This window comes from Tursiops truncatus, chromosome 1, assembly GCF_011762595.2.
Source record: "Tursiops truncatus isolate mTurTru1 chromosome 1, mTurTru1.mat.Y, whole genome shotgun sequence".
NCBI classification, from domain to species: Eukaryota; Metazoa; Chordata; class Mammalia; order Artiodactyla; family Delphinidae; genus Tursiops; species Tursiops truncatus.
In genome coordinates this window covers 1819514-1845197 of record NC_047034.1, presented here as the reverse complement: position 1 = coordinate 1845197, position 25684 = coordinate 1819514, and the positions used below count along the sequence as shown (strand labels likewise).

The window sequence follows — 25684 nt, the reverse complement described above, 5'->3', positions numbered from 1 at the left end:
AAATCTGTCCTTTTGAAAATTATTTAAGGAGAAAATTAAATATGCTAAGATTTCTCTATAAGTAGTAAGGAAAATTGTGGTTAAACTTAAACATTTATTTGTGGCTCATAATTCCTGAAGCAGTGTTGGAAACATGCTAACTATGTAATTCTGAGGGTTTTTTTCCTTTCCTGTAGCTGAACCTGTGGACGATCTGCCCTCAGATCCTGTCTTAACTGCTGCCCAGAGAAACGCCTTGGACAGCTCTGACTTCACCCCAAGGTAGAGTCCAGAACATTGCTTCCATTCACTCAGGAAATCAAAATCTTATTACATTAGAGCTTTTAAAGTTTCAGTTGGACTTTGAACTAAGTACGTTTCAATTAACTTACCCTATTAAAGCCTGTTTTAACATCACCGTAATTGAAATTTTACACTGAAATGAATGTTTCATAGATAGGCTTTTACGAATCGCACTGAAAGGTGGGAAAGTCCAAGTAATCGGCCTAAAACTAAACTTTTGCTGCATAACTTGTTTATAATTGAGATTATATGATGCTTAAACGACAGGTAGCTCTTAGGCCAGGGGGAGATTTTTTAATTTTCCATTTTTTAATAATTTTTTAATCTTTGAGGCAGTTTTCCCTACTGTTTTGTTTGCTGGTTACTGTAGCTATTCATAGAGCACAGTGGAATATTTATTGTCCTGTTGAATCTTTATCTCATGCTTTAGTTCTTAGTATCAGGAACTGAACTGGAAGCAAAGTAAACATTTAATAGCCGGGTAATCCTGACTTCTGACCCAAGTATGTGATAGAGACATTAATTTGTTTAAAACTGTCTTTCAGCAGATCCTATAAGCACTTTTAATGCGTATTTACTAGAACCTAAAATGTGTATTGACTTTGGGCTCCCTAACTTACCTGATTTTTATTTTAAGTTTAAAACGGATGTATTTGGGGATTTTTTTAGAAATTCAAGCAGATCTATTAAAAATACATTTTAAAAATTATGAGTAAGAAATTGAATCTTTCTGCATGAAATATGAACTTGTACTGAAGTTGTCACCCCCTCCTCACATCTAAGAAGTTTCTCTCTCCACTGTGTGCTAATGAGCACGGACAGAACCCTTATATTACTCTTACTGCCTTCGGTAGGGCTTCTTAGCGCTGTGCACTTCTCATCTCGCTAAGTATTTCCTTCAGATTAAGCAGGCATTTTCCTTCCCTTACCCTCTGATTGACTCCTATAAATTTTCTTACTTCCACTAAGTTTTCTATTTCGTAACCACCCCTGAGATTTACCACAAAGGGATTAGGTTAGAGTGTGGCTGATCCAGGAGCGTCTCTGTTTTATCCCGTCGGAAACTTCTTTGTACACGCTGCTTCCTCAGTGCTTTCCTGGGTCGGTTGGATAGTGGCATTTCCTTCCCTGAAAATTTAGAAAACACTCAGTATTCCGGGTCGTAACTCTTGTACTGTTAAATCTTTAAAACCTCTGAAACTTTCCAGCTAAAGACTAGGTTATTCCATGATTATTATTTCTAGGAACTTGAGTGGACGACCTTCCACCTTTCTGACACTGGGAAATGTCTTAAGATTCTCTGGAAGGCTCATTCCTTCTCTGTCTCTCAGATATCTGAGTGGCTACCTTTTTCCTTTCTCCCAGCAGAAGAACTTCCTATAACCAGATGGATGTCTGAATCCTTTTCCTTGAAGAGTCATTGTGTAATCCTTTCATTTCTATGAGTTTCCATATGGTCCATTTGTAGTTCTCCCATTGTAGAACTTTTGGGGAAGGATTCAAGGATTTCTGCTCTTCCTGGGAATAATGCAGCCACATTTACAAATGTTATCGCACCTGAATGGTGACCTTACGAGGAAAAAAAGCCAAAGGAAGAAGACAGCAAAGCCAGACGTTGGTAGCAGCTACTGCACACGCTTGGCTACTAACCTGTATGGGAATCACCCCACATCAAAATCCTCTGTGCAGGCGTGAAGTAAGGCAACTGTAGGAAGGTACCACGGTTTAGCCATTTCTTGGGGAAGAAGAAAAGAGTGAACCTATTTTAATAACTGAACTTGCATCTCTTCAGGATTATGCTCCTGTTGTAGATGTAGGAAGGGTAGAGGTTGCGGAAAGGCTACTGGAGCGGGGATGAGAGAGACGGACGAGACAGGGAGCAGCGTGGGGTCCTCTCCCCGGGTTTCCCAGGAAACGACCCAGGACGCCAGTGAGAGGAAACTGATGTGCGGGGCAGGGGCGGGGGCTGTGGGAGCTAAGCGACAGCGAAGGTGTGCACGTGCTCCGGGCGTTGTTGCTTCTGGAAAGCTCGTGAATTAAGCTTTCATTAAATAATAAGAACGCAGCATTGTGGCTTACCTTTGTATCCTTTAGCTGCTTGTCCACCTTCGCAGTTTGCATTAGCCGAGAGGTAGTGTGGTCGCAGAGGGCTGCAGAGGTCACGGCGTCCTGCTCCCAGCTTAGGCTCAGCCCATTGGGGTCGGGATGCTTAGTTCCACCTGCTACAAGGTAGGCCGTGGTGGACTGAAAACGTAGAAAAAGAAAAACTAAATTGTAGCCAAATGTCGTCAGAAACTGAGAAGTAGACTGTGTGATCCGCTGCATTAACTGGAACAGGGTGGAGTTAAATCAGAAGAAATGTAAATGTTAAAGACATGCAGACTGCCCGCGAGCAGGGGGTGCCAGGCTCTTTCACAAGGATTCATCATTCCTGTACTTTTAGAGATTGAGATTCGACCAGAATACTGCAAGTTGACGACTTTACTTTAATTCTCAGTCTTTCTATTTGTAAAATGAAAATAATGTGCCGTATCTTGTTTCATAAGGACGTTGAGCTGTACATGAAAGTAGTGTTTCAAGCTCTTGGGCTAAAAGACATAAAATGAATAGATACATATAATCACCGCCATTCTTTGGTTTAAACACTATATTATGTTTCCTTATTATTTTTTTTTTTCACTTAGGATGGAGAGTCGGAAGTGACAGTGTTGTTTCCGACTTCAGCTGTTGTATCTAAAATTTGTATGCAAGAGCTAGACACTTTATGACATTTGATTGACGTGTATTTTACGTTGCAGTGGGGAAGGAGCTGCGCTTACACACTCTCGTCCTCATTTGCCTTCTAGACACTCACGTCCCCAAGCTCATCCTTCAGCCTCAGGTAATGTATTTGAAAAAGCCTAGGAAAATGCCATTTAAGTGGTTAACTAGAAAATGATTGAGAATAAATGTGAATAAAAGTATCCAGTTCTTTTTTCTAAAAAGTGTTACATATGACACAGTAAAAGGGCTGCTTCTCTATGCTTGCTTTTAACAAAATGATCTTTATTTCTCCACATGTACTTACCTTATGTGAAATCTGTTAAATTATTGTAAGTTAAATTTTTTTAACATGATTTCAATGACTTTTACTTTTATGCATTTGAAGGAGGAATAAGAAGGTCTTCATCTATGTCCTATGTTGACGGCTTCATAGGGACATGGCCCAAGGAGAAAAGGTACACAGAGACTTGCTTTTAGTGTACTCACCTTCTCAAGAACTGCTCATCCCCCGCCCCCACCCCCTTGTTAGCCAGATTGCAATTTAATTAGTACCTGCATTTGAAAAGGGCAACGTGGGCCGATGATAGAGTGAGCAAAGGGGCCAAATGTGCCGGGTGGCCCGACAGCCTTACCCTCGCCTTGAGGACAATGTGCTTATGAGAAATGGGAAAGGAAGGAAGCATAATTTCAAATAACTGTTGCTGTTCAGTGATATCAGATTGTTTCCTTTCTGGGATTATTTAAAGATTTTCTCTTTAATTTTTTTTTTAGATCATCAGTGCATGGCGTTTCATTTGATATTTCTTTCGATAAAGAAAGTAGTATACAGAGATCCACTCCAAACCAAGGAATCACTCGTTCTATTAGTAATGAAGGACTTACTCTGAACAACAGTCGTGTATCCAAGAACATTAGGAAAAATCTGTCCTTCAAGCCAGTAAATGGGGAGGAGGGAGCAGGAAGCATTGAAGAAGAACTTCAGGTGGGCTCTCACGGCCACCTGACGGCCTACGTGCCCCTAAACACAAACGAAGTAGGTTCTAAGCAGAACATGGCTCACAGGCTTCCGAATGGAGCTCTGCAGAGCAGGGTGCTCCTCGATGAGTTCGGCAGTCAGGTCGGGACCCCCAGCATCGAAGAGGCGTTACAGATAATCCACGACACCGAGCAGCCTGCCCACACCCCTCGGCCGGACCAGCTTGCCAACGGCTTCTTCCTCCACAGCCAGGACATGGGCGTCCTGAACTGCAGCGTCCCGCGCAGCCAGTCCAGTCCCGAGAGCATGGCGGACACGAAAGGCGCCTCGAGCCCCGTCACTGACAACACGGAGGTGGACACGGGGATCCACGTCCCTTCAGAGGACATTCCGGAAACTATGGATGAAGACTCTTCCCTGAGAGACTACACCGTGAGTCTGGACTCTGACGTGGACGACACATCCAAATTCCTCCAGGACTACAACCCCAGAGAGGCCTTGAGTCCCTGTCCCAGCACCGTCAGCACCAAGTCCCAGCCCGGTAGCAGCGCCTCCTCCAGTTCCGGCGTGAAGATGACCAGCTTTGCCGAACAGAAGTTCAGGAAGCTGAATCACACCGACGGAAAAAGCAGCGGCAGCAGTTCTCAGAAGACCACGCCGGAGGGCTCGGAGCTCAACATCCCTCACGTGGTGGCCTGGGCACAGACCCCAGAGGACACGGGCCTTCCGCACGGCCGGGACACCACGCAGCTGCTGGCCTCCGAGGTGGTGCATCTCAGGATGAAGCTGGAGGAGAAACGGCGGGCCATCGAGGCCCAGAAGAAGAAGATGGAGGCCGCGTTCACCAAGCAGAGGCAGAAGATGGGGCGGACGGCCTTTCTCACCGTGGTGAAAAGGAAAGGGGACGGCCCCTCCCCGCCCCGGGAGGAGGCGGCTGGCGCGGAAGACGGGAAAGTGTACGCGGAGCGGCCGCCGGAGAAGGAGCCACAGAAGGCGAACGGGCCGAGGAGCGGGTCCCCGGCGGACCCCAAGGAGGGCACGGAGAGCCCCGTGGGCAGGTGGCCGCCGTCCCCGAGCGCGCCCGGCGACCCCGAGGGGCCGTGGAGCCCGGCCTGCCCCGCGGAGGAGCCGCCGCAGGACGGCGAGCTGCTGGAGCACACGCGCTCCATCGAGAGGCTCAACGCCTCCCTGCTCGTCCTGCAGCGGGAGATGCAGCGCCTGGCGCTGCAGCAGGAGCTGCTGATGCACATGCGCGAGCAGCAGGCCTGGGTCATCTCCCCACCCCCGCCCTCTCCGCACCGGCCGGCCCGCGCAGGGAAGCCCCACCGGCCGCCGGCCGAAGCCCCCCGCCCTGCCCACCCGTCTCCGCAGCCCGCTGCCAGGAAGAGCGCCTCCTTCTCCGTCAAAACTCAGAGAACTCCCAGGCCAAATGAATTGAAACTCACGCCCTTGCACCGAACGCTGACGCCCCCTCGCTCTGTGGACAGCCTCCCTCGGCTCAGGAGGTTCTCCCCGAGTCAGGTCCCCATTCAGACCAGGTCCTTCGTGTGCTTGGGGGGCGGCGGAGAGCCGGAAGCGAAGGAGTCCGGACGCAAGGAGGGAGCGGAGGACGAGGAGGGGGAGGAGGAGGGGGAGGGGTCCACGGGCCCTCGGGAGCAGCACGGGCACATCCCGGAGGACGAGGAGGCGCAGGCTCCGCCCCCTGCGGCTCCCGAGGGCCTGGCGCGGCCCGCCCGGAGCGAGGACCGCGTGAGTCAGCCTGCAGAGCCTCCTTGCAGACCTGCCTTCCCACCCGCTGCTCCTAAAAGTGCTAATCTGATTGAAGTCTCCCTCTCAGATTTGAAAGCCCCTGAAAAGGCTGATGTATCTGTTGAAAAATATGACGGAGAAAGTGATAAAGAACCAGTTGATGACGACCAGAAAGTATGCTGTGGATTCTTCTTTAAGGTAAAGCCGACCCGCGTGGCCCAGGCCTCTTCGCCGGTGGGTGTTTTCAGTCGGCGCGCTTGCTGCCTTAGCAGCCGCCCTTCTCGTTCCAGGTCTGCCATTAACCCTAAAATGTGTTCTGGCCCGCCCCTGGTGGACTGCGGTTCTGTTCGGGCACACTGGTTTCTAGAACAGTCCTCCTTTCATCACATCGTGGTACATGTTTAGACGTGCGGTTTTTGTCCCTCTGACTCTCTCACTTTCACCAAAGCCTTTTGAAAACCAAGTGATTCACACTCTTCCAAAAGGTGTTCAGTGGCCACTTTGTAAAAAGCTCATAACTTGGCATTGCATGTGAGTCTGTTTTAGTTTATTTTCTTAATACTGACCATCTTCCCTTGTATGTATTGTTTTTTAAAAAATCTTTTGAAAACTGACCAGACAGACTCGTGCAAGGTGAAACATTTAAAAGTACATAATTGGAGCAGTTGTCATTGAAATAGCTTCTCTAGAAGCATTGGCGAAGGTGTAGCCTATGACCCCTAATCTCAGGGTCGGTGTTGGGTGTGACATGTGTTTAAACAATACTACAGCCAACTAACACAAATACTGAGCAGGATCACCTCGTGATGGTAAGATCTTGAAATTTATCATAGGTATTAGAACCAGAAAAGCCTAATAGTATTTAAAAATGTCTCTCCTGTCATCCCTTTTTGCATCTTTACATTTTTCCAAATTCCCTATAGGGAATAATACAGGGTTCTTTATAATCAGAAACATGTATATGTGTGCTACTCATGTTTCTCTTTTTAGTTAAGGGACTAAAGTAAATAGTTTGTGATCCTGAATAGCTCCACAATTGGGAATATAGATAGAAAGACAGCACTCAGTGGCAACAGTTTATAATTTCAGGTTTTAAGTGAAACGTACAGCAGTCCTATCGGGGTCAAAACCCGCGAATACTGAAGTGGTTACAACTGCTAGTTTTACTTAGGATCATTAAATATTGGAACCTGGTAACTTACTTTGAAGTTGGTCATAGAGAGATGGCCCTCTCGGCCCTTTTTAATGTTTAGAAATTTGAATGTGGGTTGTATTTTGTCTCTTAACCGTGTAGAACTACTATTTTTTTTTAATAGGCTGCTACTGTAGACAGTAATAGATGTGTTTAATTTTAGAGACCTTGCTACCTCTGCTCCTGCAGAGAAAGGAGAACAGAGGGGCATCCTTGGGTGTAAAACACACAGTCCATCTCTACCCTCGTTTCCTCACTTCAGTTTTCACTGCCCAGTACTCCCCCCTTGGACCGTGGTCATAGCTCATTCACGGGGCTCCCTGCCTCTGTCATGGTCCCATTCGTCACACTGCCACTTGGTAGCATAACTCGACAGAGTCTCTTAGAGTTGCCTGTTGGATAAACTTAAACCCCTCAGCATGTATTCAGGGGCCTTGCACAGACTGATCCAAGCCTGTTGGTCCACCCTCTCCCCCCATAACTCTGTTTGGGATGTTCTGTAAGACTAACTTCAGGCCTCATCTGTTTGCTGCAGCCTTTCATGATTCCTTGGGTAGATGTGAATATGTTCTCCTCTGGGTCTCTTGTATCCTAAACATCCTCATAGTAATGCTGCTGACCCAGAATTTCCAACTACCTTGTGATCTGCTTCTGTTACGATTTCTCTTAGACTGTGAACTCCTAGAGACACTGCATCTCCTTATCCCCAGAGCATAGTAAAGTGCCTGGCAAATTGCAGTGTGTGTAGTTTGTTTGACACAGACGTGTGAATGTTTGGACTGACTGTTTGAAGGGTATCTTCTGACTTTCTCCATTCAGAGTTCATCTCTCTCTGGGTTTCTGTGCAAAGCACCTTGTTTGTACCTCTTCCCCGTGGGATCTAGAAGCTCCTTAACCTAAGGTGCCCTATCTTTTTCATATTTTAGTATCTGTAATGTCTGACACTATGTTGTGAATGTATTAGACACGCAGGAAACACTTGTTGAACTAATAAGCAAGGCATCCTTACGACAGGGAACCACTTCTACAGCTGGTTACTTTCCTGACTTCTGAGCTCCCTGAGCGTTCAGGTAGAAGCTGGGGCAGGCTCAGGACACCTACAGGTCATAAACTAGCTCTGGGGTTAGGAGTATGAGTATGCTCGTCTTCTCTTCAAAGGAAAACCTGTGGTATAGTTCAGAACCCAGCAAGCAAACTGTCAGGACCTCAACTTTTTAAAAAAAATCATGGAGCAATAGCTTCATTTATGTGATACAGCTTTGGGTAGCTAATTTTTTTGATGCTTTTACTTGAGTTTTCTATATTAAGCATTATTTAAATACAATTTAAATGCAGTTTTAAAAATTGTGGGGAAACTCTCCACTCTATCAGTTATTTATCAGGGCCCAAAAAAACTTTGTCTTTTTTCTTCCTTTTTATGTTGTTCTTTGCTAACTTCCTAAGTTTTGAAAACATGTAATCAAAGAAGTTGGTGTCCTCTGTTACTTGATAAAAGTATTACCACTTTAATTCATTTCTCCCCTCATAATTTTGGAACATGTGCATCTATGGTGCGGTTGGAGTGAGCTTCACTAGACAGTTTGGAGTTTCAGTTATTAAGAGTGACCCCTCCATGTGGCCACAAGCATTGAACGTGAGGATATTGGTGCCTCAGATGTTTCCTCTTTCTCAATGACATTCACTCTTAGGATGATCAAAAAGCAGAAAATGATATGGCCATGAAACGGGCAGCTTTGTTGGAGAAACGATTAAGAAGGGAGAAAGAGACCCAGCTGCGGAAGCAACAGCTGGAAGCTGAGATGGAGCACAAGAAAGAGGAGACCAGGTGGGGGCCGCTGCGCGGGGTCCGTGGGAGGTGGTGTCCCCCTGACTCTTGTTAACAGTGTTTAGGGACCTTTGCAGAATATAGAGACGACGCTGATTTGGGGTGCTTTTCAGAAGTTATTTTCCCAAAGTGTTACTTGGTTGCATATTTTTATCCTGAGTTTGAGGCATCTTAAAGTTCTCCAGAAACATTAATTGAAAGTAATTTTCCACACACACACACACGCATTTTTTAAGTACTTACTTATTAATGGTATATTTAAGTGACCTAAATGATCTCAAGTACATTTTTTTTTTTTTTTTTTTTTTTTTTTTTTTGCGGTACGCGGGCCTCTCACTGTTGTGGCCTCTCCCGTTGCGGAGCACAGGCTCCGGACGCGCAGGCCGAGCGGCCATGGCTCACGGGCCTAGCTGCTCTGCGGCATGTGGGATCTTCCCAGACCGGGGCATGAACCCGCGTCCCCTGCATCGGCAGGCGGACTTTCAACCACTGCGCCACCAGGGAAGCCCTCAAGTACATTTTAAATGAACCAGTTTCCCAGGGGCTGAATCATTCTTCCTTCTCACGTAAGCGCACACCTGACAGTGTTGTGCACAAAGAAATGTACCCGCTTGTTTCCTAGGCGTAAAACCGAGGAAGAACGTCAGAAGAAGGAGGATGAGCGAGCCCGCCGGGAGTTCATCCGGCAGGAGTACCTGAGGCGCAAGCAGCTGAAGCTCATGGAAGACATGGACACGGTCATCAAACCTCGGCCTCAGGGAGCAAAGCAGAAAAAGCAGCGGCCGAAGTCTATCCACAGAGACCACATTGAATCCCCCAAAACACCCATAAAAGGTCCTCCAGGTAACACGTGCATTGTGAGGAGTCTGTTCATAGCCACAGCAGCCCGGGCAGTCACGCTGGCAGGGGGTGCTCGGGGCTGAACTGCACACTCCCTGTGTGCAGAACCAGAACGAGCAGAGGATGCTTCCGGTGACTTGAGTGTATTATGTGTGCATGCCTATGGCCAACAGAGCAAACGCAGGGGCTGAACATCCAGCTTAAACACTAACCTGGCAGGGAGCTCGCCCGCAGACGTCAGCTCCCTGGATCATTAACTGCCCTTTCTGTACTGGTAAATTGAAGGATAAGCATTGTGTGCCAGGAATGTGTACAGAACATGTCAGTAGAACCAGGAATATAAGATCAGGAGTTCATGAGTCCCTCCTTTAAGATATAAATGGTCAAAAATCCAAATTTATAATTTCTGGAGTTGAGATAATATTTTTTTCTAAATTCAACATGCATATTCTTATTTTTTTAATGTTTACTTTATTAAAACTAAATGCCATGGAAAATTTTAGAGAATTCCTAGAGTAATTCTAAAACTGAAGGAAAATAACATAACATTGACTGTTTAAAGAGACCTCTAATGCTCACAGACATAGAAAACAAACTTATGGTTACCAAAGGGGAAAAGGGACGGGGTGGGTGAGATAAAGTAGGAGTTTGGGATTAACAGGTACACACTACTATATATAAAATAGAGAACCAACAAGGACCTACTGTACAGCACAGGGAACTATATTCAGTATCTTGTAATAGACTTATAATGGAAAAGAATCTGAAAAAGAATGTGTGTATATATATATATATATATATATAATATATAAGTGAATCACTTTGCTATACACCAGAAACTAACACAACATTGTAAATTAACTATACTTCAGTTCAAAAAATAAAGAGAACTCTACCTTTTCTAGTCAGTGAAAATTTTTGATACCCGGTATTGGCTGAAATTAATAAATTAATTTTCTACCTGGTAATTAGATACTCCTAAATATATTTTATTCTTCTTGTTGATTTCTTTGTTAATTTTTCTTATTGTTAACTTCTTCCTTATAATCACTGTATTATATCTCATATTACCACGTTGTTTCTGGAATAAATCCTAACAGCAATTAATTTTGTCATTATTTCTTTTTTTTTTTCTTCCAGCCTTATTGAGATATAATTAGCATACAGCACTGTATAAGTTTAAGATGTACAGTATAATGATCTGACTTACATACATCATGAAATGATGACCACAGTAAATTTACCGAACATCCATCATCTGATCTCGTATAGATACAACATTAAAGGAAAAGAAAAACATGTTTGTTCCTTGTGATGAGAACTCCTAGGATTTACTCTTAGCAGTTTTCGTGTCATATATCACACAGCAGTGTTAGATAAATTATAAACCGTAATCGTCTTGCTGTACATCACAGCCCCAGGACTGTTTGTCTTGTAACTGGAAGTTGTACCTTTCCACCACCTTCTTCCAGTTCCCCCTCCCTCCCCCCACCTCTGGTAACCACAAATCTGATCTCTTTATCTATGAGTTGGTTTGTTTGTTGAAGTATAATTGACCTACAACACTGTGTTAGTTCCTGTTACACAACATAGTGATTCATTTGATGTTTCCATATGTTTCAAAATGATCACCAGGGTTAGTCTAGTTACCACCTGTCACTGTACAAAGATATTACACAGTTATTGACTATGTTCCCCACCCTGTACATTTCATCCCCGTGACTCATTTATCTTCCAGCTGGAAGTTTGTACCTCTTAATTCCTCACTTATTTCATTATTTCTCAAAAGTAGTTCCTTGCTCATTTTGAATAAATTGTGCGTACATGCATGCAAGCATATTATGCATCTAAAAAGGAAAAGAAACTGCGTGAGCTCCGTTTTCATATGCTGGTGTTGCCTAATGAGCAGACTCTTTTCCAGTTGTTCCTTTTGAATTTCTAATCTTGTTTTTATTCAGGATCACAAATTTATCGTGTCTTTTCAGTCTCTAGCCTTTCTTTGGCGTCACTGAACACAGGCGACAGCGAGAGTGTGCATTCAGGCAGGAGGACCCCGAGGTAAGTTGCAGCGTAAGCGTTTTCATAGAAAACGTTACTTTGTATTTCCCAGTGAACGGACCATAGTCACAAATGTTTATAAGTGTTGCTCGCTAGGAGAGTTTGGGTTTCTGTTAAAAGAAATTTATATGTAAAGAGGTCTGTTCATCTTTCAGTTTTTTATCCTGCAGAATTTTAGAATTATGACACCAATAAGACATTAACCGTAATTGTACATCAGTCGTTGCCACTACGATTGTGATATAATCATGGTAAAAACAGAAAGTACCTCATCGGTATAGTGCCGGCCTCTAGTTTTCTTCCCCTTTAGAATAATTCCAAAGTAAGGAATTATTGCTCGTGACTTAGGAAAGATCTCTTTTGTACGCTGTCTCTTTCTTTCTCTAGGATATATGTACCTTAGAAGCTAAAAATCAGTATTTCATTATTTTATACTATAACACCCATATACAGAAAAGAGCGTTTCTAGGGACAGTCATCAGCTCTGAGCTCTGATCTTTGTATCACCACCCCACTGCGTTAATTGCCGATTGTCATGTGGACAAACCATTCATTCTGTCATTCAGCAGACACTTAGGGAGTGCCTGCTGAGTTCTCAGGACTTGGATGTATAGCTGTGAATGAGACGAAGTTATCACCGTCCTCTTGTTTTAAAGCCTCTGGGTTGAGTGTGTTTGGTGCTCACGTATACCCTTCTGAACCCCAAATGTTTTTCTCTATCTGAGGCATTAAAATGTTATTTATTATTTAGATCAGAGTCTGTAGAAGGCTTCTTGTCCCCAAGCCGTTGTGGCAGTAGAAATGGCGAGAAGGACTGGGAGAACGCTTCGACCACTTCTTCTGTGGCTTCTGGAACAGAGTACACAGGTCAGTGCCTGTGCATTTTTAGGGAAACAGTTTAACATGGGGCTGAGACTAACCGCAGGCTGTGCTAAGAAAGGTTCACTGATTTGCCTCTTGGTCTAAACACGGAAGACTGATCCGAAACAGTGAACGCAGGTGGTCGCTTTCAGGTAAGTCGGTTTCAGTGATATGGTTTGTCCCAGAAGAATTAAGGTAAGTTTCTAAAAGGTAGTAGCACCACTTAACACCTCGTTCCTCTACTTCTCCCTTAAAAATGCAGGCCGTTTCTGTGTTGTGGTTTGGGTTTGAAGAAGTTTTAGAGAGGGTCCCTCAGCAGTGCATCGGTCCTGAGTACTGGGAACAGCTAGAGTCCACCAAGCCCCTGCTCTAACGCTGGGATTTCAGTATCTGGAACAGTGCGTCTTGAAAAAATGTTGAGAGGCTCTAGAAGACATGGGAATGCATTGGGTCTAGGAGGGCACCCAGCCTTGCACGTCCCCGTCAGGCCCGCCTCCAGCCTCTGTTTGCAGAGGTGTTATTGAAGGAAAAGCTCATGGAATGGAAAGTAGGTAAGAACTAAAGAAAAGAAGCAGGAGAGGAAATGTGAGCGCCCTGGAGAGGTAGGTGGGAGGACAGGAGAAGTGCGGAGGAGCAGAGGCCGCCCGCGTCCCGCCTGCATCCGTGTGGCCCTGGAAGTGGCCCCCAAAGGCCCCGGGAGGCAAAGCTGGCTGACTTGGTGTGAGCTTTCCCTCCCTGTTCTATGGCTTCTACGACAGCCCCGTTCAGCAGCGTGTCAGCCTTCAAGGCCAGCTTAATGGCCGTGTTGCAGCACCGCTGGGAGCCCAGAGCTGCAGGCCTGCGGCACGCACCTGACCAGCTCAGACCAGCTCACGGGCTGACTGTAAAATTCCAGGAATTATGCGGCTGCAGAACAATTGCTGGCCCTGAGTCAGCCACGGTAGGAGTAGTTTACTCTAGAAATAGGTAAAGGTCAGGGCTCATGTTTTTTCTTTCCCAAAGAACCAGTTTCTCGGCACACTACCGAGGGCCTTTCGGGGCAGAGCTGAGTTAGTGTGAGGGGGAGGGAGCCTGCCAACACACGGCCCTTCACGAGCGCGAATGTCCCAGCAAAGTGGCAGAAAGGGTTTCTGTGCTTTACAGACACCGTTGTGAAAAAAAAAATGCTAAGAAAAAACCCCAGAGGTGCGGAAGAAGAAAAAGATGAAGCTTTTTCTTGTCTTTTAAAAGCTAAAGTTACTTGCGGTCCCATTGTGCGTTAAGCTCACCAATCACCTTACCAAACCCGAGAAAGAGGGGAAACGGGCAGTGCGACGATCACAGCAAGGCCCGCGAAGGCCCCCAGGGGTGTCCCTGGGGATGCAGCAGTGCTCTGACCTGCTCTGACCGCTGCAGAGCAGCCAGAGGCCCTCAGGCACAGAATGTGGTTTTCCATCACAGAGTGTAATCAGCGTAGGGACAGCCGCATCGTTTAAACACAGTCGTATTTCTGACGTAGGAATGCTGTTTTTGTTTTACTACTGTTATTAAATTCTGCCACAGGACCAAAGCTCTTCAAAGAACCCAGTGCAAAGTCCAATAAGCACATAATACAAAATGCTTTAGCGCATTGCTGTTTGGCTGGAAAAGTAAATGAAGGTCAGAAGAAAAAGATACTGGAGGTAAGCATGTCTGCATGAAAATTAGACTTGGCAACACTGTAAAACTGTCGGAGTCTTCTCTTTCAGTTCAGGAGGAAATGCTCTTCAGGGGACTCCTAGAATTTCAATAGCATATGAAAGATCTGTTAACTATGTTCTCATTGTTAGACCGAGTTTACTTTCAAACGGGATTCTGGAAGACCGCAGATTTTATTAAAGACTAGGCATAGACTTAAGATGATAATATAAAATTATAAATTATTTTCTTGCCCAGAGTCACTCATTCACGTTTCATAAATGCAGATAACGTGATCTGCCTTTTTTAAAATGAAGCTCTGTTGCGAAGGAGATCGCCAGTGCCTGCTTGTTAGTGGTAGAGACAGTTTGACTGAGACCGAGAGTTAGCAGACCCTGCAGCCCTTTTAAGTCCCTCCGGGATTACAATTCCGGCACAGCCAACAGGACCTCAGCGGTAAGGTCTCTGCACACATCTCAATCCCCGTGTGCTGGACGTGGATTGCATGCCTCATCTCGGCTACTAAGAACTTATATTTTAAATTACATGTCGTAAAAACTGGCCAAGAAATGTAACACAGTTATATAAATTATATTCAGCAAAATGTTTAAGGGCTTTTATTTTTGTTTCTTATCCTAAAGGAGATGGAGAAGTCAGATGCCAACAACTTCCTAATCTTGTTCCGGGATTCAGGCTGCCAGTTCAGGTCTTTGTACACTTACTGCCCAGAGACTGAAGAGATTAATAAGCTGACTGGGATAGGCCCTAAATCTATCACTAAAAAGATGATCGAGGGCCTTTACAAATATAATTCTGACAGGAAACAGTTCAGCCACATCCCCGCTAAAACTTTATCTGCCAGTGTTGATGCCATTACCATTCACAGCCATTTATGGCAGACCAAGAGACCAGTGACGCCCAAGAAACTTTTGCCCACTAAAGCATAGGAACCGGGAAATACTCGCTTCAAAACATTCATGCTAAATTTGCACTTCATCTTTCCTGCCTATAGAAAACCTTTCTAATTGCCAACAGACTTTTATTAATTGAAACTGGACATCCAGCTCTGTTGTCATGACAACTGGAATGTAGACCGCAGTGTTTGGAGTGCAGGAGGACCCACACGGGTGATAGGCCAGGCGGTGACGCGCTGTCCAGCTCACAGGTGGAGGTTCGCCTGCTCGGTATTCGATACATCGAAGCACTGAGTTCTCATATGGACACTAGTTGAAATACGGCTAAGATTACGAATTGTGTGTTTTGTTTGTTGCTTTTTTTTAAAGAACTTTTTAACGTACATGCCTGTCTTCAGATGGTTTATTTTGCTGTTTTTCTCTGCTGGGGGTTTGTCCCAAGATACCTTTGTATTTTGTTTCACGTGGAGATCATGCGAGTAGGAAATAGGCCTTCAGAGGTAACTTGCGTCTTCCTTAGGACGCCGAGAGAAACACTAGTGTTTAGCTTTACAGCAACCCTCATGTTTTAATGGTGTTAGAGCATTTGCAAGAATTATTCTGCTGAGTATTTACAATTCCATATTTATTATTCACTCGAGTATTAATGTTTCTCTATTAAATAAGAGGAGAAGTCGTGAAGAGCTGCTATAGGTTCACTTAAACCACATGAGCTTAACCAAGAAGATGTTATAAGAAGTTGCTGATTAAATCAGTGCTGTCTTTACACCACTTCTGGCCAACTCAGAATAATTTGGATTGTTCTTTTAACAAAAAGGCTTTCTATCTCTCTGAAAGTATGTCACTTTATAAGCTGGCGGAAGTGAAGGACACTTGGAGAATAGTCTCGGAATCAGAGGATGTAAGACTTCCTGCCATGAGTTCTCAAGAGGTCTTTACATTATATTTATAACTGATATAAAAAATTATATTTAGAATTTTTAAACATGTACAAAGGGCTACGTTTTAATTTTAAAATAGCTTCACATTCTTTTGCTTACGTTGAGTTTTTCTTCTTCTTTATCCTTTTCAAGTGGTTCAGCTTAGATTAAGTACACACTTGAAATCTTCTCTATGTGGTCTTTGTTCCTTTAACAGTGTATACCAGAGGGTTAGTTGGGGAAAAACTTCATTCTCAGGAAAAGACTTGAATGATTCTGTGACCCTGTTATGTTTCAGTGTTGTGACAACCGTGTAAACTTAGAGGGAAAGACAGTATTGTAGCATATATGAGATGTGTAGTCTGTTTTCTTTCACGGGAAGTAGAGACTAAAATTTATACATTTCTCTAACTGAGTTGTTTAGAGAAATAACTAATATCTCATATGATGTATTTACTTATTTTTTAAAAAGAGTAGGAATGAGATGTCCCTGAACTGTACTTTTCTATTATTATAAGGCCTTTAGGCATCAGTGCATCTGGGTTGTCAACATTTTCTCAAATGCTGTCAATATTTTACTGTAATTTATGTCCTTATATTTATGTATATTTGTTAAAACTGTAAAAAAAAAAAAATTCACAGATTTTTTTCCAGTACCTGTGCAAGATATATGTGTAGCTCAGAACTATTTGTGACCTACTGTTTGCATGTAAGAGACCAGGATATATGTAACTCTTGTATTTTAAGTGTATACATACTGTGTATATAATATATGGAGATTTAAACTGGGGGACTGCACATGTTACCTTTCAGACAACCGTTTCTATCACAATGAGAAGGAAATGATTGTCAAATACATGTTTAGATTGACTAGTTTTAAAAAAAAAAAACAAGTAAGTGAATCTAATCAAAATGTGGTAAATAATAGAGACAAAAGGAGAATTAATAAGCGTTCTACATTACTAAATTTGTTCTTTTCGAGCAATTAAATTTCCTTCATCAAAGCAATCTTCTTGGTGACATTACTTGGCCATTAAATTTTTTTAAATTGGCTGCCAGACAATGGAGGAACCGACTATGTAAAACCGGACAGGACCACCCTTTATTCTCAAATTTGTGTGTGTCCAGCAATGTCCACAGTGTCTAAAGGTAGAATGTGAATGTTGCCACAGAAGTTCCTCGCTCTCAGTATGTTTTGCTTTCTTCATGCGGAAAGAATATGGATCTATTTAAGTCTGCAGATCTTTTTTAAATTATGTTTTGAAAATTATACACATGAAAATTACGCTACTTCATACAGTCTGGAGATATCCGTCCACCCTATTGAAACACATTGGTGCTTCTCTTCATTGGAGGGTCACGTTATTAGGACAATTATTCAGTTACGTTTGCCAAACAGACCCGTAACGGTTACCAGTGCGGCCTGTCAGATTCTGCCACGTGACACAGCCTTGGAAAGCTTTTCATTCCTCTCGGCTTTTCCCTTTTGCTTTCGAACGACTGTTAACCGTTTTTATTTGGCTGTTTTTAAAGCCGAATTCAGCTTTTTAATGTGGTTTCATGGGCACTTCGGGCGGTGCAGTGTCTGGTGTGCTTACCGTGCGCCCCGGAGCATCGCTTACAGGTTTTTTACGATGCTGTGCTGTAAAGGACTGTCCTATTTGCTACTTCCTGGTACCGTGTAGTTTTTCCCCTTTCATTTGAATAAAAGCATGGCACCAAATGACCTTTTCTGTTTCTTGAATAAAATACGGGTTTGGGGGGTAATATTTGAACTTGAGGGCTTCCCTGGTGGCGCAGTGGTTGAGAGTCCGCCTGCCGATGCAGGGGACGCAGGTTCGTGCCCCGGTCCGGGAAGATCCCACATGCCGCGGAGCGGCTGGGACCGTAAGCCATGGCCGCTGAGCCTGCGTGTCCGGAGCCTGTGCTCCGCAACGGGAGAGGCCACAGCGGTGAGAGGCCCGCGTACCGCAAAAAAAAAAAAAAAAAAAAAAAAATTGAACTTGGGCAAACTCATCATATCGTTTCTCCTATCTCTTCACCTCTGTTTACATTGAACAGTTGAGATATTCATAAGAGGCCACTAATACTAGATGTTGTTTGAACCCTGACTTAGGCAGTGCTGAAAGTCTGTTGCCTTCCGTGCTCGGCTCAGACGGTCTCTGTGGTGGCGTGTAAGTGTTTGTGCTCGTCCCACACTAATTTTGTCCGTGTTGCTTCACTTCCTTCTGGTGAGTTAGTAATCGTGTCAGAACTAACCCTCTGTACCTTTGGAACTGAACGGCTGCTGAGGCGACCCCCTCACCGCCTACCCCGCCGTCTCTGGCAGCGGTGGGAAGCCAGGTCTTGGCCATTATTCTCTAAGTTTCACTTTGATTTTGCTGATTCTCCTCGTTCAGAGCAGAGCAGTTAAAAAAAAGAAAGATCTAACAACCGGTTAACAACAACAGAAATCCTTCCCGCATAATTCCACACCTGAAGAAATGTCTGCGGTTGCCAAGCCCAAGTGCGTCCTCCGCCTTTGGTCCTTTGACAGGACACTCGGGCCTCAGCACGGAGTTGCGCTTCCATTTTCAAAACTGAAAGTATTTAACCGTGAGACTCAGGCGACACTAGAGAAGCGTGCGCAAACCGTGGTGCCCGGGAGTGCGCCCCCTGGCCTGGCTCGTTGGGAGTCCTTACTCAGGGCAGAGGAAGGTAGCCTGGTGGATAGGAACAGGCGCCTTTATTTCGTAACCTGTCCACGCGGAGAGATAACAGCAAAGGGAACACGGCTGTGAGGCTCTGACCTAGGGATCGGGCGTGAGTTTGAAGCTCTGCCCTCCCTCAGAATCACGGGTGCTTAAAAAGTAGACCTGCATCTCCTTAAAATGGCAGTTTTGCTTCTCAGAGACACATGAGAAATTAACTATTTGTGTCATTTGGGGGGTACGTCAGCTGCTCTTCACGTCGGGGCTCTAGAACCTCGTCTCGGTGGCCCGCTCTCTCCGGGTTCCCTTCCACGTGCCCCAACAAGAGTGAGTTCCTATTTATGTCGGAAAGAAAGAAAAAAAGGATTTTTTTACTTTCCATTGAAGAGGGTAAAGGCAACTGAGTTAACAGAAACATATTTTAAGGCCCGCGAAGGGTTTTTGTGGGGTTTTTTTACCATACGAAGCGAAGCCACTGTGGAACCTCAGCTCCTGATGCATTTATTCTGCTCCACCCCAGTCTGTGGCTTGAGGTGGTTGAATCCTCGCCCTCCTTCAGGAGCATCTGCTGGGGTGCGAAGCACCGCAGGCTGAAGACACAGGGGGGCGCGTGTCGCTGACAGTTACACTCGGCTGCGGTGGTTCTCGTCGATGTGAGAAAGGAAACGTGGTTCTCAGCCCCGACCAAGCAGAAACCGTCCCCTTTCACATCGCCTGAGGACTTGAAGGGTCCTCTGACGTGCTCTCCGTGGAGACGCGAGCATTGACATCTCCATTTTACAGACGAGGGTGCCGAGGCCTTGGAAGGTTAGTGACTCTGTCAGGGACACAAAGCTAAGAAGTGGCGGCGTCCCAGCCGGCGTGTCAGCCTGGGGATTTCAGGTCCCCTCCCCGCCCAGGCCACACGGGGCAGCCTTTCCCGCTGCCGTAGGTGCTGTGGCGTGAAAAGACAACGCAGTCTGACGGTTGCAAAAGGCGGTCACACATTCACCGGCGGTGGGGAACAGCCCTTAGGGTTGAGGTGGGCTTCCCTCTGGTGCCCAGTTCTCCAAACATCCACACAGCAGCAGCAGCTAAAACCAGCCGAGTGTGTTCCCGTGGCCTTGAATACCTGGATTCACAAGGATGGGAAGACGGAGCGATCGCGAGTGTACTGGAGATAAACGAAGCCTGCCAACAGGTTGACTACACGTATCGGGGAAAGAGTCGTCAGGTGCGAGGGTCACCACGGTAGGGTCCCTTCCGTCAGGGAGCTCGACTGCCTCCAGGCAGACGCACTCAGGCCTTGAAAACAGCTGGTAGAGTCTCTACTGTGATGGGGGCAAGCGAGTCCTTTTCTCCTTAACGGCAGCAAGTTCAGTCTCATGAAAGCCAGTTTTGTAAGGAACATAAGACGGTCCTACAGTATTAGCTGTAGGACGCGCGTGCAACGTGGTCTCAGACCTGAATTTTGAGTCGCCGTAAGGGCCTACTTTTACGACCACGGCCCTTCAGCAAGGTAGCGGCTTGTAAACTGCACCCTCTTGACTTGGAGCCAGAGGCAGCCACTGTGTTGCCCGTCCCACGTCCCACAGGGTGTGAAGGTGGCGGAGCGCGGGGCCCCGGGGGAGCACACAGCTGTGCCTGCGGACACTGGAAGTCTGTGCTTACATCCCTGACCCTGCGATCCGTGTGTAAACATAACAGTGCTGAGTCAGTATTCGCCAGGTGAGTCAGTGGAGGCCCGGAATTGAAAATCAGACCCAGACCTAGTCTGGTCTCTGCTGGGCCACCCCTGCTTTCCTACTAAAGATATTTCTGCCCTCAAAGTAAGAACCCTGCGTTGGCTTTCCCGCTCTGACCCCTCCGGTTCACACAGCATTCCCTGGGACCCGGGGGCAGCTCGAAATTCCAAACTGCCGGGTCATCACGACGGTGACCTTCTGACCTTCTCTCTGGGCCCCCATCTTCCCCCCGCGAGTTATGGGCCTGTCTCAGAGCTCCGCACTCCCCGACGCCCACCCCAGGCCCTGCTCGCCCCCTGCCCTCCTTCGGGGCCTCCAGCCCCTCAGGGTCCCGGCCCCCCACGCCCCGCCCGCCGCCACCATCCGTCTGACCTGTCCCCTGGAAGTTCACGGCCATCCCCAGCTCAACCTGCTCAGGAACCGAACAGCAAACCTCCCAGTGGAACCAACTCCCTCCTGGCAGCCTCCAGCCACCAAGGCCGAAACCTTCAAGAGCATCCTTTCCTCCTTCCCCCGTGCAGCACGGAAGGCACCCAGGCCCGGACCCCCGTCACGTGTCCCATCCTCGCCTCCCTCCGCCCCCAGTCTCCTGTCAGGCGGCTCTCGCAGGTGAGCCTCGGGTCCCGATGCATCTCGAGTGTCTCCCCCCCACAACCCCGGGGCCGCCTCGCCTGGGCCCGGACCTCGCCTCGGGAGCCCTCCCCAGCCGGCCGGGTCACTGTCATGGCAACCGGCAGGGAGATCCCCAGTAGACACCGCGAAAAGAAGACAGTCTGACATTCCGAGGTAAGTCATCAAGGTACTCGTAGAAAAGGTCAAACTGTAAGGACGGTCTTGGGCTTATCTTAACTCCTCTTGTGTCTGTCGAGCTGCGGGGAGGATGGTGCTGGGGTGACTGTGACCCCTCGGCGCTGGGGCCACTCAGGACATCACCCCGCTTATCACGTTGCCCCCGACGCAGTCCTCTTCTCTGCGAGGCCGCCCCGCTGCCCGCACCCGGGACAGGATGCCGCGGGCTGCCTCGAGTCATGCTGATTCATGTGGTAGAATTCATCCTCTCCAGTAACGTTGAGAGCGGTTCTCAGGGAAGCAGGGCGTCATTTTCTTCTTGTCTTTTGTTACCTGACAGGTGGGGCATCCACCCCGTGGTAAGAGGGGCAGGACGGGGTGGGAAGGGCAGGGTCAGATGGGAAGGGCAGGGGCAGGGGCAGGATGGGGTGGGAAGGGCAGGGTCGGGCAGGATGGGGTGGGAAGGGCAGGGTCACAGAACCAAGAGAGCCGCCCCCCAACCCCCACCCCGCTCCAGTTCCTACTGAAATGACTAGAAATGTGCACCCACTTTCCCACTCCAGCTTTCAGTGAAATCACTGGAAAGTAATGGCAGGTCCTAGCGAGCAGCCTGTGTGGGCTGAGTAATGGCTACCGAGAGCTGTGACTTCCTTTCCAAACACGTTCTGGGGTCCTGGTCCTGCCGAGGGACTTCCCTGCCGCCCATCTGTCAGGTTCCTGCCGCCTTGTGTGCGCCCCGGCCATGGAGGGGATGGAGTCTCCCTTTCCTTGAAAGCCACCCTCCGCCCCCGACCCCCACCCCCACCCCCACCCCCGACCCGCAGGCTGGCAGTGAGGTCGCAGCCCTGAGGCGCTTTCACTCTGAGTCACCTCGGCGCACCTGGGGTACACTGATGCCCCCTCCCAGCCACCCAGGTTTATTTCCTGAGAGTTTCTGAAACAGTCGAGCATGTGACACAGTGCTCGGCCGGCAGCCAGGGTGGGGCCCCTCGGCTGGGCAGGCTGCAGGGCAGGGGCAGGACCGCCGCCTTCCTTCCCTGGACACCCCTCCCTGCCCTGCACACGCACACAGGCACACATGCTCGGATGCACACACGCGCATGCACAATGCACACACAGGTACACACACGGGCCGTTAACCCGTCGACCGCAGAACTGGCAAAATGCCACCTGTCTGCCTCAGCCCCGTCAGCATCTGCAGCAGAAGCCCCCTCACCCCGTGGAGTTCACCACCCATGAGCCCAGGCCCAGGGACCTGTGGTGGTCAGGTCTACAAGCCCCCAGATGGGGATGATCCCTTGGTAGTTCCCCAGAGCAATTCCAAATCATTACCCACCACCCACTGTGTGCACAGAAAGCAAAGAGGGGATGGGGCTGGGGGAAGCTGAGCCTGGCAGCTCCGGGTGGGGGGGAGCCCTTGACCCCCCTGCTCAGACCCTGCTGGAGGGGGGCCTTCCCCAGGGCTCTCTGATGTGATCCTCACCCGCTCAGGGAGACCCTCTCCCGCCCGCTCTAAGACACAGGAACTGGAGCCCAGCTGCACACAACTGTCAAGTTATAAAACTGACGTGGGAGCCAAACTCAGGTCAGTAACAATCTGACCCGTTTGTTCACTGGCCAGAAGCAGACACTCGGACATAGCGTGTGAGGTGTGTACATGATGAACTTGACATCACAACACAGCAGGGTTTTTAAAAATACTTTTAATTTAGTGGTGTTGGGGAATTTCGACAGAAATCTAAAAAGAATGACCACACTCTAGGTGGATTAAAAAAGATACAAAATTTTAACAAGAATAGAATTGAATGTTTTTAGATCATCAAAGAGAAGATAACATTCTAAACTCTGAAACTGCTAAAAGCAACAAATGACTATGGAAATGTAAAACAAAAAATTAAAAATCGCTAAGAAAAAGGTCTGGAAAAATATTTAAACCAAATGGGACAATGGTTTATCCTAAATAAAATAGTCCATACACATTAATAAGAAATACAAAAGATTATAATAGATAAATGTCTGAAAGATGTAATTAGGCTGTTCACATAAGAGGAATTACATCTAGAAAGATTTTCAGTCTTATTGTTTTCAAAGAAATGTAGATTTAAATGAGGTACCATTTGACCTCATTACCTATTAAAGTGGAAAAATATATTTTACTGATGAATGTCTCTAACAAGATTGCACTGAACCCATACCCTCCTACAATGCCAGGTGATTACTGATCACTGCAAGCATTTGTATCAAGCCAGGAAAATGCTTATAGCCTTTGACCTTCACGAGGGCATTTATACCCTGAAAACAGTGAAAGAAGAAAAAAGCTGTAAGTGCAGTTACTCATTACAAATCTCTATAACAGCAAAAAATACTGCAAACAACCTAAATGTCCAATATTAAGGGATCAGAAAATTCAGCAACATAGAAGAATGTGAATTTGCATGAATTGAGAAAAGCAGACTATAGAACAGGGCACATTCTGATGACATACATGCCTCTGAAACAGTTGTGTAAAATCTATGTACGTGGAGAACATCTGAAATGGAATGTTGACAAAACAGAAAGCCCAAGAATAATGGGATTACAGACGAATTCTCCACTTCTGAAAATGTCTTTCACTGGTAGGAAAGAAATTCACCACGTCATGCTTCACGAGGGCTGGGACGCCTTTTCTTATTCCACGTTCTGCGACGTGACTGTGGTTTTTATGATGAAAAAGGCGAGATAATTTTCAAAATTTTTCCAAAAGAGTTAAGATGATTATTTGTACAGAAAAATTAACATTGAGGGGGGAAGTGGTAAGGGCTTAAATATACAGCCCATAAAGGGCCAGAAATAAAAATGCTCCTGGAAGCCATCTAGTTCAAAGCGTCGGATATTTACTTATTAAGTATCTCCTCTGATCTCAGGCTTGTACCAGTCGCGGTGATGGCGAGCCTCCCTCACCCCAGGAGCTGATAATCCCACGGGCAGGGTGAGGCTGGCCCAGGTGACCAGGCCACCCGGGCTCCAGCCGTCCAGAGGGAGGAGGGCCCGTTGGCCTAGGAAGGCCCCCGGGTGGGATGGAGAGAGGGAGGACCATTTCCTCTCTGCTGTGTTGACACCCATCAGCAGTGGCCTGGATTCTCAGCTGACCGCGATGAGTTTCCACTCATGGACTGTTTCTAACCCTGAGGGGGGTCCCCTGAAGAGGGGAGGAGAGACCAGTGTCATGGAGTTGGCCTTAGTCACTGAAGCCAGGCTGGACACGTGGCAGGCCAGGCCCAGAGCAGCGCCCCCAGCTCTGGCCCGAGCTGCTTCCTGCCACCAAGAGACATGCGGAAAGGCCCAACGCCCAGGCCCTGGCAGAGAAAATCCGCCATGTGCTCGGGACCACAAGACCACAGCCCAGGAAACAAGAACCTCTGTGTTTTTAATAAACAGGCCACTCTGCCTCCCCTCCACCCCCTGCCTCCATGACCCTCTTGGTCTCTTTGCCCTATTCTCTTCCACCTGGAGGTTTCCGGCCGTTCATCTTGAGCTTTCAGATTTACGCCCCTTCTATGCCCCAGGCTGAGAGGCGCCCGGCAGGTCTGGGCCTGTCCCTGACTGTCCCGGGCTCCTGCAAGGCAGCACCACCTCGGCTGGCCTTCTGGGGAAGAAGGCTGTGGCCCCCAGGCCCCCCAGGACGAGAGCATCCCTCAGCAGCAAGCACGTGATCAAACATCAGAAAAATTGCTCCACATGTCCCGTGGCCCCTCAGGTGTCCACGCTGTATGTGGGTCTTGAGGAGAAACCCAGGCTTGGGGGCTGGGATGCCGTGGAGGGCTGGGCCAGAGCCTTCCATTCCCCAGCCTCTTCCCTTGCCTGCTTCTCCTGTCTTGTAACTGGCCCAGGAGAGAAATTCCTGACCGGAACGGCGTGGACACGCGCGCCCACCCCTCCTTAGGCTTTGCCACCCCTGGGGATCTCCATGGACCAGAGGGGCCACAGCTAGGGTGACCTCATGTCCCAGTTTGCGCAGAACGGGCCAGGTTGATCGTGATAATGCTTCTTTCACTCTCAGAAGTGCCTGCTGTGGATCAAGAATTATTCCATCAGGGCTTCCCTGGTGGCGCAGTGGTTCAGAGTCCGCCTGCCGATGCAGGGGACACGGGTTCGTGCCCCGGTCCGGGAAGATCCCACATGCCACGGAGCGGCTGGGCCCGTGAGCCATGGCCGCTGAGCCTGCGCATCCGGAGCCTGTGCTCCGCAGCGGGAGAGGCCACAACGGTGAGAGGCCCGCGTACCGCAAAAACAAAAAACAAAAACCAACAAAAAAAGAATTATTCCATCACCCCACCTCAAATCAACATGAAACGGAATGCACACACAAGCCGCCCCGTGGCCCCGACCTCAGTGGACGGGCAGTGCCCCTGGCGTTCCCCACTGGCCGTCCAGGCCCAGCCGACTCCTCTGCGCTGAGGTCCTCG

General features: G+C 47.4%; 1 protein-coding gene across 3 annotated transcripts in view; it reads left to right on the top strand.

The window, feature by feature from the left end:
- Positions 1 to 17759, top strand: part of CAMSAP2 (calmodulin regulated spectrin associated protein family member 2) — a 98581-nt gene extending 80822 nt beyond the window's left edge. For all 3 annotated transcript variants that reach the window (XM_033847438.2, XM_033847380.2, XM_033847486.2), the window contains 10 exons: positions 177 to 261; positions 3081 to 3163; positions 3431 to 3500; positions 3817 to 5968; positions 8651 to 8787; positions 9410 to 9630; positions 11613 to 11685; positions 12437 to 12552; positions 14089 to 14207; positions 14844 to 17759. In XM_033847438.2, coding sequence (XP_033703329.1) covers positions 177 to 261; positions 3081 to 3163; positions 3431 to 3500; positions 3817 to 5968; positions 8651 to 8787; positions 9410 to 9630; positions 11613 to 11685; positions 12437 to 12552; positions 14089 to 14207; positions 14844 to 15149 — 3362 coding nt within the window. In that variant the 3' untranslated portion in view covers positions 15150 to 17759. The remainder of the gene's footprint in view (positions 1 to 176; positions 262 to 3080; positions 3164 to 3430; positions 3501 to 3816; positions 5969 to 8650; positions 8788 to 9409; positions 9631 to 11612; positions 11686 to 12436; positions 12553 to 14088; positions 14208 to 14843) is intronic.
- Positions 17760 to 25684: the final 7925 nt, after the last annotated feature.